The following is a 13925-nucleotide window of genomic DNA, read 5'->3' as shown; positions in this document are numbered from 1 at the left end:
TGTTACATTTCTTTTCAACCTTTTTAGTAAAAATAATTGATTTAATTTCTGTCCGCACAATTTTTCTTCATTTTAATTTTATCGTCTTTTGATATCAGAAAACTATTTATCATAAGAGATCAATAGGTATTCTATATGGGCGTAAAAGTTTTTACTTGAAATAATTTTTCATTCACCTAAAAAAAAAAAAGAAATCATTCTTAATGAGTAATGAGTAGCCCCATTTCTGAAAAAATCACAAGTCCATGCTTATATGCCACTTGAGGTTTTAATAAAAATTGATTTTGCAGTATAAGTACATCGTCAATCTACTCACTGCCATCGTTAATGTACCACTTAGAATCATCCTTCTACTCCAACATACATATAAATGAAAAAAAAAACATATATAAAATGCGGAATCTAATTAAATCAATTTTATTCAATAAAATCGTAAATCAATCGACGTGGGTAATGCTCACATTCGCTTCACTATTACCAAATAAAATTTCTTAGAAATATTTATGACTTAAAACAAGACTGTTCAAGTTTATCAAATAAAGTAAAATGACATGTTTGATACGTCATGCAATTAAAATAAAAACTCTTGTTCCAATGTTACATTCTATCAAAATATTGTGTCTCGGAGTCCTCCATCACAAGGTTTCTTAAAGTAATTCACCTAGTCATTTGCTCTCACAAACACAAGGTTTAAGATCATCACATGATCCAAATATAAACAACACATGAGGAGTGAATTATCACATTTTTAAACAGGTAGAGATAAACGAAGACACACACATATATAGTAAAAATATCACAAGCTTAACTTAACATAATTCACATCATTTTACCAATCATTGTGTAACATCACTTGTCCTAAGGATTCAATCACAAAATCATATTCTATACCTTCACATTAATCACATGTTCATAACAAAACATCTCAAGTACAACACAACATCTCTCACACACAATTCATTACCCACCATCACGTAGCAAGTCACAATGATCATTACACAGACGTTATGCAACATATATACTAAGACTCAATCCTATATTGAATGTGGTATCTTGTCAGTGAAAAATAACACTAGGGCACCTAGGAGTACATAATAAAATACACCACACAATGGGTAAGCAGGTCACTCTTATTAAAAGAAATCATAAGGTGATTAATTAGGGTTATTCTGTTTAGTGTGAATGCTCTAACCATATGAGATCAACATAGATTTAAAGGAGCACTCAAACCGAGTGTATTTACCCTCAAGGCCTAGACTCTGAGAATCCATTAGGGTCTCATTTTTCTTATTCAAGTCCAATCCCTAAAACTTTTACATGCAGCCACTGCACATGAATTATACAATACCTATGACTTCACACTTATTTTCAAACGTATTTAATACAATACGTTACAATTTAACACCTCAGGTTCCTAACTTTGAATCCTACACTTTCCTTTTAACACCTCATGCATTGCTCTATAATTTAACAACTCTGGTTCCTAACTTGAAATCCTACACTTTTCTTTTAGCGACCGTGATTGTTTCTCTGATTACATGTTTATGTGGCTTTCAGCAAAGTGACAACACACTCTAAATCAAAATTATGTACTTCTCAACACATCTTCCTGAACAGTGAATATAACTAGAGAGATAAATTTAGTTAATCTTTTAATAAAAGCTGTAATAAAATTGGAAATAAATCAGGCGTAAGATGCAGAGCTAAAAACAAGGCAGATTTCTTAACAAACTTAGTGCAATAAATCCTTATATAAATGCCTACCTACTAGGAAAGCCATAGCAAAAGCAGAAAAAAAGCACACACTTAACATTTTTTGTCGATTTGGGTTAAGAAAACGAAGAAAAATCAGATAAGTTTCTCACAATTTTGTCATCAGATTCTTCTAATAAATAATGACATGTTGATTTTTTTAATTAAAACTTTGAAACATATATCTAATAAAAATCATTGGTTATATTAAAAAGAACATCCATTCATGTGAAGCTAATCTCTGTACTATAATAAAAACTGTGAAAGATTTGATCATGTGCTTCATATCAATTTGATAATGAAAAATGGAATTAATTTGAAGCTGTCTGAAAAAGTTAAAGCCAAGTCTGCTCTAGTGAACCTGGTGAGTCCAAATAATCATTTCTCTAGCAACAAATGCTACACCTGTTTACAATGATCTTTTTCTTCACAAGGCTGAAAATATTTTTTATTTATTATATATATAAATAAATAAATAAAGAAGCTTGTATAAGGAATAACAACATAAATACAAGGTCGTGCACCAACAAGGAATAATGGACTCACACGGTTTCTGTGTATCTATACCAGCAGCACAAATACAGTTTAACCATGAAACCCAACCATCATCTGCTGTTGACCCTTCGTGCGTATATTTCTAAGTGTAAAGCAAATAAGCAAGCTATACAAAAAAGCCAACCCTTACCAACTCCTTCAACATTCACGTAAGTCCTGTATCATCATATTAATCGATCTCCTTTCCTTCACAAAGAGATCGAAACAATCATAACGTTAAACAATTCAAACAAGCCCTGGGATTCATCTCCCATTCACAATAAGAGAATTTTCTTCCTTTCCCTTTCGCATTAATCCATGCCCAAGCTCTATGTTTTGCCAGATCCCATGCGGCCACACAACACAACTTCCCAATTCCCATTGGCCCCTCTAAAAATAACATTGTTTGTTTGGGAGGGTACCTGCAGCCCCATCCAATAGTAACATTTTCTCCCAACTGAATCAGACAACTCACAGAGAAAAAGCATATGCGACACCAATTATTTACCCAATATCCCATTTCAGCCACCAGGGCATTCGGATTACAAGAATTTGTGAATAACCTGCTATACTTGTCAGCCAAAGCCCAAAAACTGTATCACCATTCTGGTTGTCCAGCCAGAATTTAGCATCCCTACAACTCCCTAGCCTCCAATATTCTACGTGAAGCCAATATTTGTACTGATAAAATGTTGAAAGACTTGATCATGTACCGGATATTAATTTCATTGTCAATAATGGCTTGAAGACTTTGTAAATTGTTAAAGCCAACTCTGCCCGAGTGAACCCAGTGAATCAAAGATAATCAAGTTCTCTAGCAACAAATGGTTCAACTGTTTACAATGAACTTTTTTATTCAAGTTACATTCTGAGACTCTGAACTGATCCTCAAAGATCAAAAGTTGATTCTCTAAAAATGCCTAGAAGCTTTCAACTAAAAGAAGTATCTCCAAGGATGTGGATACAAGTTATTAACAACTATTTCGAAAGTGCAAATTAGGTTATGAGAGCCTTCTTTTAGGGTTCTCAAAGCGTATTAGAGGCTTCTTTTCAATGGCTACTAGATGTAGTTAAGTCTTTACAGAACTGAGTGAATGAACTAACAATATTAGAAAATTACAGGACACAAGAAATACCTCCATTATTATCAGTTAATGGTACAAGAGTCTTCAAGTGCACATGCAGTGCATACAATAATCAAAATCAAGACAAGCACAAAACATGCAAAAAGTGCACAAACATATACAATAAAAAAAAAACATTAAAAAACCCAAAAACAGCCTGTACCGTGAAAAGGTGTTCTCGCTCTCCAAACCTCCAAACAGCGATTCAAGCAAGCAATTGATTGGTAGTGGCGGATGAACCTGATTTCAGAATTGATTGGTATCAACAAAGCAAAAATCATCGGGAAGAAACAGTGATCTGCAAGTCTCCTTCTCCAGGTCAATTAAAAAAATTCAATCCCAATCAAACTTTTACATATGAATATATTTTTATTTCTTATATATTTATAAAATTATCATATTACTTACTATTTGAGTTAAGATGCATAAATATAGTTATATAAATAAAATATTTATTATTTTAAATTAATTTTTATTATATATATTACATTAATATTTAATATTTTCTAATAAAAATAAAAGTACGATTAAAAAAGAAAATCAATTCAATCCAAATCGCATCAAATTAGATCCAATTATATCGGATTAAAGTTTTGAACAAAACTGGCTAGATGATAAAGTAAGAATCTAAAGTGAATAAATTAGATGATTTTTCCTTCAAAAATGATCAAATCAAATCCACGAACACCCCAAATAGATTCCATGTTTTTTCCGTCAAATTTCTGAACTTGTTCAGCTATTTGGTCTCACGGGGCATGCAAATTTTGTTAACACACGAATCTGTCAATTGGATCAACCAAAGGCTTCAGCACGGTTCCAAAATAATGTCAAGCAGATTGTCTTGAGAAGGGAAATTTTACACTGATTTAGCTAATTTTGGAAGCCATTTCAGCAGACAGCAACTGAAATTTGGTTGACAACAACTAAAATTTGCCTGACCGGTGAAAATTGTAACTGCTTCTATAACTGGATCGGATCAAGATTTAAAATACTGGAAATTACTATTTACATCATTTTAGCAAATGAGATTCATCAGAAAACTTCTTATATATAGGCTTGAGTAATCTTGAATCCATTTCATTCAGCATGCTTTTATGAAAGTTGCTAGTGTATAATTGTATTGTACTGGTGTCACATAAATTCCAATCTTTTCAATATATTTAGTAGCATTGCTCTAATAAAAAAGATAATATACTAATTAGTATATCATATGAGTAAAGTAAAATTTAATAGAAAATATTTGATATATTATAAAATTAAATAACCCTAACAATACATCTATGTGTATAACCACCTGCAAAGTGTGTGGAGAATTTCAGCTTAATTGGTATTGAGGCATTGTGTCAAGTATCAGTTTTTGATACAACCTCTAAGAAACTCGAGGTTGCACTCGACAAGCAAGATCACATTGCATCTAAGGGATACAGCTATAACAGAAATCTCTTAAGAGTTTAGACTATGTGTATTATAGCCAGATATCGTTTCCAAGGAACAGTTGCAACATGATAAATTGACAACTGAATTGAACATATATATAAAGTCAATTATGTCTGAAACATATTAGCCATAGTGCTGATATAATTGTCACAGTTACAACAACACATCAGTATGTATTCTCAATGATGATATACTTATTTAAAGAACTAATGACATAAATACTACAGTTTAATGTACCATTGTTGTTCTGTCCTCGTACCTGCAAAAAAAAACTTGATGTTAATTGAAAGTCTCAGAACGTTGGTTAAGCAAAGTATAACAAAATGTAGCATACTGATGCAAGACAAAAACAACCATAACATTGATAAAATTATTAAAATTGAAGTAGCATCATGAATTAATAAAATTGCAGAATTAAGAATCAATGAAATATGAAATGACCAAGGATTTGTAGAATGATCTAACTTCTATTTCACTTAATTCCAGTAATCACGATTCAAAATTTGCAAAGCAATGAAAGAGGTGAATGACCGAGAATGAATCACAAAAAAGATTGGTTAGACCGAATGCCTATGCAAAATGGAAACCGACGTATATATCAAAAAGTATAAAACCTGTGATTATAGGTTGAAATCATTCAAAGCTACAGTCATACAGTAAAAAAAGCACTAATATATATTCAGATCTAGTGTTGCAGAAATTGATGAAGCTGGCATTTGGAGAGAGAGAGGGAGAGAAAACATGTCAACGAAAGACAGAGAGGGAGAGCATTGGTTGGAGAGATCAGACAAAGATAGCACAGATTAAGATTGAGATGCTGATGAATGAATCCTTGAATTCACATGCAGTGGTTTCATTACTTCTTTTCTTAAATTTAATTATAAATGAAATTATTATCTAATTTTATCTAGGAATGTAATATGATGCCCAACACAGATATATCAGCTTACTAATTTGATAATGGTAGTGATAACAAAAGACAAGCAGGCAACAGTAACAATTTGTAGTATAAATGTTAACAAATGACATTTTATTAGAATCCACAATATTTCTATACATGCTAATAAAATAAATTGGTTACCAGATGCTACATTTCTAGTAGTAATTCACAACCCATGAGAAGAATATATGTTAATACATGATATATATTAGATCTCACATAATTAAGTGACAAAGAATTAAACATCTGACAAAGCGTTCGAGATTATCATTATATAATTGAAAAGACAGAAATTAGATGATGCCAATTAAAAAGGGTAATCAAGAACTCACATCTGTAGACTTTCAATAATGTATGACCAAACTTTTGGTAAAAATCTTGAGGTTGCGCCACAACAAAGTTCTGAAACTACCTGAGGGAACGACAGAAACTTGAGACTTACCATCCCCCTGGTTATACAGAATTGTTTGGTATTCATCATCAGCATTTCTAGTGAATTTCAGCATGAAGAAGTCTCCATTGTCAGACATGCACAATGGTAAAATCATGGATTTTCTTCAAAAGGACGAATATTAAGATGTAAATAACTAAAATTTATTAATTGAATCCTAGACTTGTCATCTCCAAACTTCCTCATCTGCCACAAGCCAAGATGGGTGTTGCTATCTTGCCAAACGCACAGCGAGTCTCTAAAAACTCCAATATTTGTATCAACAAAGCAAAAATCGTCGGGAAGAAACAGTGATATGCAAGTCTCCTTCTCCAGGTGAACAGAAATAATTACGATTTCAGAATGAATGATTTCTTTTCCTTTAATAACAATCCAATTAAGGGTTCCACTCAGATACACTCCACCAACATTAGGTAAAGTCCAAAGAACAGGAAAACCTTTAAGGTTTCTCCAACTAGTGTCACCCGCGCCATGAACTTTCATCTCAGTCTTTTCAGATACGTCAAGTGAGAGCATAGTCAATGCAATTGCTACAACCTTGTATTTGTCACTTGACGGATCATAGCCAAACCCAAACATTGTTCTACGACCAATGCCCGGGGAAAAAGACAGCGTTGGCAATTCTCTGGATATCACCCTTGTCGCCTTGTTCCAGAAACAAACACGGTATCCTTCTGGTATTTCGCTAACCCCACAGTGCAACCCATTACATGAACCGACCAGATGGTAACCTGGCATGTTTGCGAAATTGAACAAGAACGTTTCAATTTGTAGGGAATGGAATAACGAACTTACATCACACGATTCCATGTGGATTTCAGGGATGGATACGAGGCAGACATTTTTCATCAGTTGAAGGTGTTCCAAATCGTCCTTCGCAGCAGATTTGCTAAGGTGCAATTTGATGAAATAGGGATCTGACATCAGGGAGTTCCATCCTTTGCACACACACTTGAATTGGATCAAAGGTTTCACGGGAAGACGAGACAAGATTTCCTCGATGAGTTCGTCACAGAGGAGTGGCGACCATGGTTTCTTCTCTGAACGCATGTTTCTGTGGTTTCTTCTCTGATCGCATGTTTCTGTGGTTTCTTCTCTGATCGCATGTTTCTGTGGTTTTCAGTGAAGAGTCCACATATATATGTCCCAATGTTGCTAGGGTTTAACCCTTCAATAAATGAATATATTTTATTTCAGAGATAAATTTATTTAATCTTTTAATAAAAGCTGTAATAAAATTGGAAATAAATCAGGCGAAAGATACAGGAGATAAAAACAATGCAGATTTCTGGACAAATTTAGTGGAATAAATCTTCAGTTAAATACACATAACATTTTTTTGTCCATTTGGATTAAGAGAAATAAGTAAAATTAGATATGTTTCTTACAATTTTTGTCATCAGACTTTTCAACATATTTTAAAATTTCACGAGATATATTTAAGAAAAAGAAAAAAGAAAAGTTAGATATGTTTCTCACTATTTATGGGCCTGTGCTGTGCATAGTATTTAGTTTGGGAAAATAATTATATTTATTTTATATCATATCCATTTTAATAACTAAAGAATAATGTTTTTTTATAATTACTAAAAACTATTATTTGAGTATATAATAATTTAAGAATATAATATATTTTATAATTACTACGTAAAAATAGTTTTGTAAATTGAATTAATAGAGTAGATGGAAAAAATTGCGTAACTGTGAGGAAATTTTGCAATTTTTTTACTAAATTACATAAAAGTTTTACAATAAGAAATTTTTCAGTAAAAAAAAATTATGAAGTTTTTAAACTATTATGCCAATGAAGTATAAAAACTATAAACAAATAATAAATAAAATGCTCTCCAAATTTAATTGGAATGAAAAAAAATAGAAACAAGAATTTAAATTTGCTGATAAAAAAACTTCAATAAATCTTTAGTTAGGCGAGAAGAGACAGAGTATAGGGAAAAATTTTCATATTAAAATTATTATGATAATAAACTAGAGAAAGGTTCGACAATTAAAATGAAATATATATATATATATATATATATATATATATATATATATTAGCAATTCAAATATCAATATACTTTCACGCAAAAAGTTCATACATGTGTACATGTTTTTAATGTTTAACAATTCAGATGTTAATATGTTTTCTCATAACAATACTCCTACACGGTATGAAATTCTAAAGTACGAAAAACAAGAAAGATGATGCGTAATTATTTTATATAAATTAAATTATTTATAGAAAAATTAATAAAACTTCAATAGATAAATCTTTTGTAATAAAATCCTGCTTACCCTTGTACCTATCTATATTACCCAAATCAAATAAACAAAAGCTAATAACAATTACTGCTGGTAAATGCTAAATTTTTCTTGTTTTGGTAGGGCCGCATATTGGCTCTTCAAAACTTTCAATTCTTTCGAATCTTTCTTTTGCAAATTTGAGGTCTGAGTCTAACTTTAATTTGCTTCTTAGTTGTTTAACATTTTGACAACATTTCACAAATGAAAGTTAGAACAATAATGATTTGATTCATTTTAGAATTTAAAGCTTTCTCTAGTTTATTATCATAAGACCCCACAAGAAAGCTTCCATGGTGACCCCTATAAATTTCTCTAAACCCTGCCTAAGATGGTTTTTCCAAAAGTCGACTTAGAATCTATAGAATTTAATATAATTTTTCTAATTACAATCTTAGAATTTAAAAAAACCTACAGTAATATTTTTTTATCAAATAAAAACTCACCATAATTGACTATAGAATTTAAAATCATATTTGATAAAAATCGTCTCTCTTCCCAACATGATGATATTTTATTACTCAATAAAATTAATTTTAAATTCATGATTTATTTGGTGAAAAAAATATTAAAACTTAAAAGAAAGTCACATTTTTTCCCTAATTATACCATGCAATAATATTAAAAAATTCAAATGAAATTTTAAATTAAATTATATATGAGGATTGTTTTAATTTCTGACGATACGCTAATCTTAATTATTTTACTTTACCAGAACTACTTAATATCAAATATAGATAATATTTCTATAAAAACAAAAAAAAAATAACATCGAATAAATATATATACATATAAGCTTAATTTATCAACTTACGTTGCATGTAAATATAAAAACAATTATCAGAATTTAAATCTTACTTTAACTATATGCACAAAAAATTGGTGAACAAAAATCATTCAAAATTATTATATATGTACTTGTCATAATTGAGAAAGAATTGTAATAAATGCATAGAAAGAAAAAAGAGCTTTTAATTTCATTTAGACATAGTTTGCAAGAAGGCGGAAAATAAATGATGCAAACTTAAGGATATTCATCATTTTAGTTACTCGCTTTTCCTGTATAAAATCCAACCTTGGAAAAGAATACCATACATTACACGCATAGGAATTTAATTAATACAGTACAAAATGAACATAACAACAAAAGAAATTGACATGCTAACAAGAAAACTATGAAAATATTGGTGGCAACAGTATATAAGTATGACATACTACATATAAGACCTTCTATTTTATAGTTAAGCCTTATCCCTAAACATAGATACTAACCATTTATTTAAGTTTTAAAAATTGCAAGTATTCACTATAAATTTTTTGGCAATCAACACATACATTCCACCAATCACCAAATATAAAATACAGCACGTACAGTTACCTTCTAAATGAGCACCAAGACCCTCCAAAACAGTCAGATTAGCCCTTCAAATTAATACAATTTTAATTTTCTTATCTACCAGTAGAACCACACTTCAAAAGTATATATATATACAATAAGTATATTCTTTAAAGGAATCTTGTGGAGGAAACTTCAACTTATCCTTCATGAAGGAATATATTCTTCAGTTTTTATTATTGAAAACCTGAATTTAGTGTGTCTTATATAGTAAAGTAAAGAAAAAAAATGAAAAGAGAAAAAAAAATCACATAAGTGAGGTTAATTAGGAATTAAAAAACAATAAAATGGTTTTAAAATTAACAAATCATTATTTTTAATCATAAGGAATCAACGTAAATATAACAATTACTTGTTAGACAAGAAATAAGGAACAAGTATTCATTGAAGGGTATTTTGAGGATAAAAAAATTGTTAGAGCAGCGGGACTAGTGGGAGTGCCAAGAGGCACACCCATAAAGCACTAGTGTATTTACAAAATGGAACAGAATATTTGATTTATTACTTGTTTTATTATCGTTGAATATCACACATAACAGATTTATACTTTTCTTTAATTTCCCACCATAAAACAAGATAAATGAATTCTAAAATAAGATATTCCAAAGTCCACACCTAAAAATAAAAAAATAAAAACTGAAATTAACCAATTTTGGTCACAAGTCATTAAACCAGGAGTCTGATAACCAGAGCCTGTATGAACAACAAATCATCAATCAGAGTATTTGAGAATAATTATAGTTCAATAGTGTGACAAATCCAAAAATTCAAGCAGACAAGTAACTTGGTCCAAGCATCATCCACATATCTGCAATGGCATTGACATATTCAATGGCAAAAAATAGAGCATTTTCCATGGTTTACCTCAACATGTGGCTGTCCAGCAAGAAGGTTTGCTACTGCAGTACCTACTACAGCATGACTAGCTTCATGCCGTGCAACTAGAGCCTTCTCACTTCCTTTCAACTTGGTAGTCTTCTCTTCTATTCCCTGAAGCAAGTAACTTGGTACATTTATCCAGAATAGATAAACTAGACTCAAATTTACATAACTAAAATTTTCAATTTAACATTTGTGATCGACACTCCAAAGCTACACCTACCTTTAAGCAAGGCCTGGTCATAATTTTCAAGACATTTCCCCCAACATAAGGTGTTGGCAGTATTTTTCCATAATGTACACATACATGCATGTAGTATTTTTATATACAGACTTCATCATGAACCATGAGGACTTAGCATGTAATGATAATGATATGAGTATGACCACTAAAATCAGGTTTTGAGTCATAACCTGTAAGCTGATCAAGGATCGAGCATAGGGACAATCAATATCATCTGGAGTCACACAAAATGTAATGGAAATTTGCCCGACCGGTGAAAATTGTAACTGATCTACCTTCTAGTAACTGCTTCTATAACTGGATCATGATTTAAAATACTAGAAATTATTATTTACATCATTTTAGCAAATGAGATTTATTAGAAAACTTCTTATATATAGGCTTGAATCCAATTCGTTCAGCATGCTTTTATGAAAGTTGCTAGTGTATAATTGTGTTGTACATGTGTCACATAAATTCCAATCTTTTCAATATATTTAGTAGCACTGCTCTAATAAAAAAGATAGTATACTAATTAGTCTATAATATGAGTTAAGAAAAAATTAATATAATAGAAAATTAAATAAACTTAAGAGTTAAGAATCCATCTATGTGTATAACCACCTGCAAAGTCGGTGGAGAATTTCAGCTTAATTGGTATTGAGGCATTGTGTCAAGTATCTGTTTTTGATACAACCTCTAAGAAACTCGAGGTTGCACTCGACCAGCAAGATCACATTGCATCTAAGGGATTCAGCTATAACAGAAATCTCTTAAGAGTTTAGACTATGTGTATTATAGCCAGGTATCGTTTCCAAGGAACAGTTGCAACCTGATAAATTGACAACTGAATTGAACATATATATAAAGTCAATTATGTCTGAAATATATTAGCCATAGTGCTAATAATTGTCACAGTTACAACAACGCATCAGTATTTGTTTCTCAATGATGATATTCCAATTTAAAGAACTAGCGACATAAATACTACAGTATAATGTACCATTCTTCCTGTCTCCGTACCTGCAAAAAAAAACTTTGTTAGTTGAAAGTCTTAGAAAGTTGGTTAAGCAAAGTTTAACAGATGTAGCATTCCGATGCAAGAAATATATATCAGAAAGTATAAAACCTGTGACCAATGATCTGTAGAATGAAATTGTAGAAGTAAGAATCAATGAAATATGAAATGACCAAGGATCTGTAGAATGATCTAACTTCTATTTCACTAAAATCCTGTAATTACGATTCAAAATCCTGTAATTTTATCTAAGAATGTAATATGATGCCCAACACAGATATATCAGCTTACTAATTTGATAATGGTAGTGATAACAAAAGAGAAGCAGGCAACAGTAACAATTTGTATAAATGTTAACAAATGACATTTTATTAGAATCCACAATATTTCTTTACATGCTAATAAATTGGTTACCAGATGCTACATTTCTAGTAGTAATTCACAACCCAAGAGAAGAATATATGTTAATACATGATATAGATTAGATCTCACATAATTAAGTGAAAGTATTAAACATCTGACAAAGCGTTCGAGATTATCATTATATAATTGAAAAGATAGAAATTAGATGATGCCAATTAAATAGGGTAATCAAGAACTTACATCTGTAGAATTTCAATAAGGTATGACCAAACTTTTGGTAAAAATCTTGAGGTTGCGCCACAACAACGTTCTGAAACTATCTGAGGGAACGACAGAAACTTGAGACTTACCATCCCCCTGGTTATACAGAATTGTTTGGTATTCATCATCAGCATTTCTAGTGAATTTCAGCATGAAGAAGTCTCCATTGTTAGACATGCACAGTGGTAAAATCATGGATTTTTCTTCATAAGGACGAATATTAAGATGTAAATAACTAAAATTTATTAATTGAATCCAAGACTTGTCATCTCCAAACTTCCTCATCTGCCACAAGCCAAGATGGGTGTTGCTATCTTGCCAAACGCACAACGAGTCTCTAAAAACTCCAATATTTGTATCAACAAAGCAAAAATCGTCGGGAAGAAACAGTGATCTGCAAGTCTCCTTCTCCAGGTCAATAGAAATAATTACGATTTCAGAATGAATGGTTTCTTTTCCCTTAATAAAAACCCAATTAAGGGTTCCACTCAGATACACTCCACCAACTTTAGGTAAAGTCCAAAGAACAGGAAAACCTTTAAGGTTTCTCCAACTAGTGTCACCCGCGCCATGAACTTTCATCTCAGTCTTTTCAGATACGTCAAGTGAGAGCATAGTCAATGCAATTGCTACAACCTTGTATTTGTCACTTGACGGATCATAGCCAAACCCAAACATTGTTCTACGACCAATGCCCGGGGAAAAAGACAGCGTTGGCGATTCTCTGGATATCACCCTTGTCGCCTTGTTCCAGAAACAAACACGGTATCCTTCTAGTATTTCGCTAACCCCACAGTGCAACCCATTACATGAACCGACCAGATGGTAACCTGGCATGTTTGCGAAATTGAACAAGAACGTTTCAATTTTTAGGGAATGGAATAACGAACTTACATCAAACGATTCCATGTGGATTTTAGGGATGGATCCGAGGGAGAAATTTTTCATCAGTTGAAGGTGTTCCAAATGGTTTCTTCTCTGGTCACATGTTTCTATGACTTTCAGCGAAGCGCCGAAACACTCTGAATCCAAATTCTGTACCTATCAAGACATGCACCTTCGTGAACAGTGCATATATATATGTCCCAATGTTTCTAGGGTTTAACCCTTCGATAAATGAATATATTTTATTTCAGAGATAAATTTATTTAATCTTTTAATAATTGCTCTAATAAAATTGGAATAAATTAGGCGAAAGATGCAGCAGCTAAAAACAATTTCTTAACAAATTTAGTGCAATAAATCC

General features: G+C 31.5%; 2 protein-coding genes across 2 annotated transcripts; both read right to left on the bottom strand.

Moving 5' to 3' along the window:
• Nucleotides 1-2615: 2615 nt before the first annotated feature.
• On the bottom strand, nt 2616-7288 carry LOC114404669 (F-box/kelch-repeat protein At3g23880-like). Its single transcript, XM_028367532.1, has 5 exons — nt 6402-7288; nt 6200-6236; nt 3574-3650; nt 2795-2879; nt 2616-2708 (listed from the first exon to the last, which is right to left on the bottom strand). The coding sequence occupies exons 1-5, from the start codon at nt 7286-7288 to the stop codon at nt 2616-2618; spliced, it is 1179 nt and encodes a 392-aa protein (XP_028223333.1).
• A 3313-nt stretch (nt 7289-10601) lies between these two features.
• LOC114404667 (F-box/kelch-repeat protein At3g23880-like) lies at nt 10602-13516 on the bottom strand. Its single transcript, XM_028367531.1, has 4 exons — nt 12769-13516; nt 12041-12060; nt 10800-10925; nt 10602-10628 (listed from the first exon to the last, which is right to left on the bottom strand). Exons 1-4 carry the CDS (start codon nt 13514-13516, stop codon nt 10602-10604), a joined length of 921 nt encoding a protein of 306 aa, XP_028223332.1.
• Nucleotides 13517-13925: the final 409 nt, after the last annotated feature.

The sequence above is a fragment of the Glycine soja genome, unplaced genomic scaffold, assembly GCF_004193775.1.
Source record: "Glycine soja cultivar W05 unplaced genomic scaffold, ASM419377v2 tig00105714_1_pilon, whole genome shotgun sequence".
In the NCBI taxonomy this organism is placed as follows: Eukaryota; Viridiplantae; Streptophyta; class Magnoliopsida; order Fabales; family Fabaceae; genus Glycine; species Glycine soja.
This window is presented reverse-complemented; position numbering and strand designations above follow the sequence as displayed.

What these genes read in the sequence shown, in the direction of transcription:
- LOC114404667 (XM_028367531.1), bottom strand. Translation starts at nt 13,516, where the DNA reads ATGCCAGGTTACCATCTGGTCGGTTCATGTAATGGGTTGCACTGTGGG. An exon ending in GTACGGAGACAGGAAGAATG is followed by an intron (nt 10,926 to 12,040) that starts GTACATTATACT and finishes TACTTGCTTCAG; the next exon opens with GGAATAGAAGAGAAGACTAC. An exon ending in CTGGACAGCCACATGTTGAG is followed by an intron (nt 10,629 to 10,799) that starts GTAAACCATGGA and finishes TTGTTCATACAG; the next exon opens with GCTCTGGTTATCAGACTCCT.
- LOC114404669 (XM_028367532.1), bottom strand. Translation starts at nt 7,288, where the DNA reads ATGCGTTCAGAGAAGAAACCATGGTCGCCACTCCTCTGTGACGAACTC. An exon ending in AGGAAGTTTGGAGATGACAA is followed by an intron (nt 6,237 to 6,401) that starts GTCTAGGATTCA and finishes CTGTATAACCAG; the next exon opens with GGGGATGGTAAGTCTCAAGT. An exon ending in AGTTTCTGTCGTTCCCTCAG is followed by an intron (nt 3,651 to 6,199) that starts GTAGTTTCAGAA and finishes TTCTGAAATCAG; the next exon opens with GTTCATCCGCCACTACCAAT.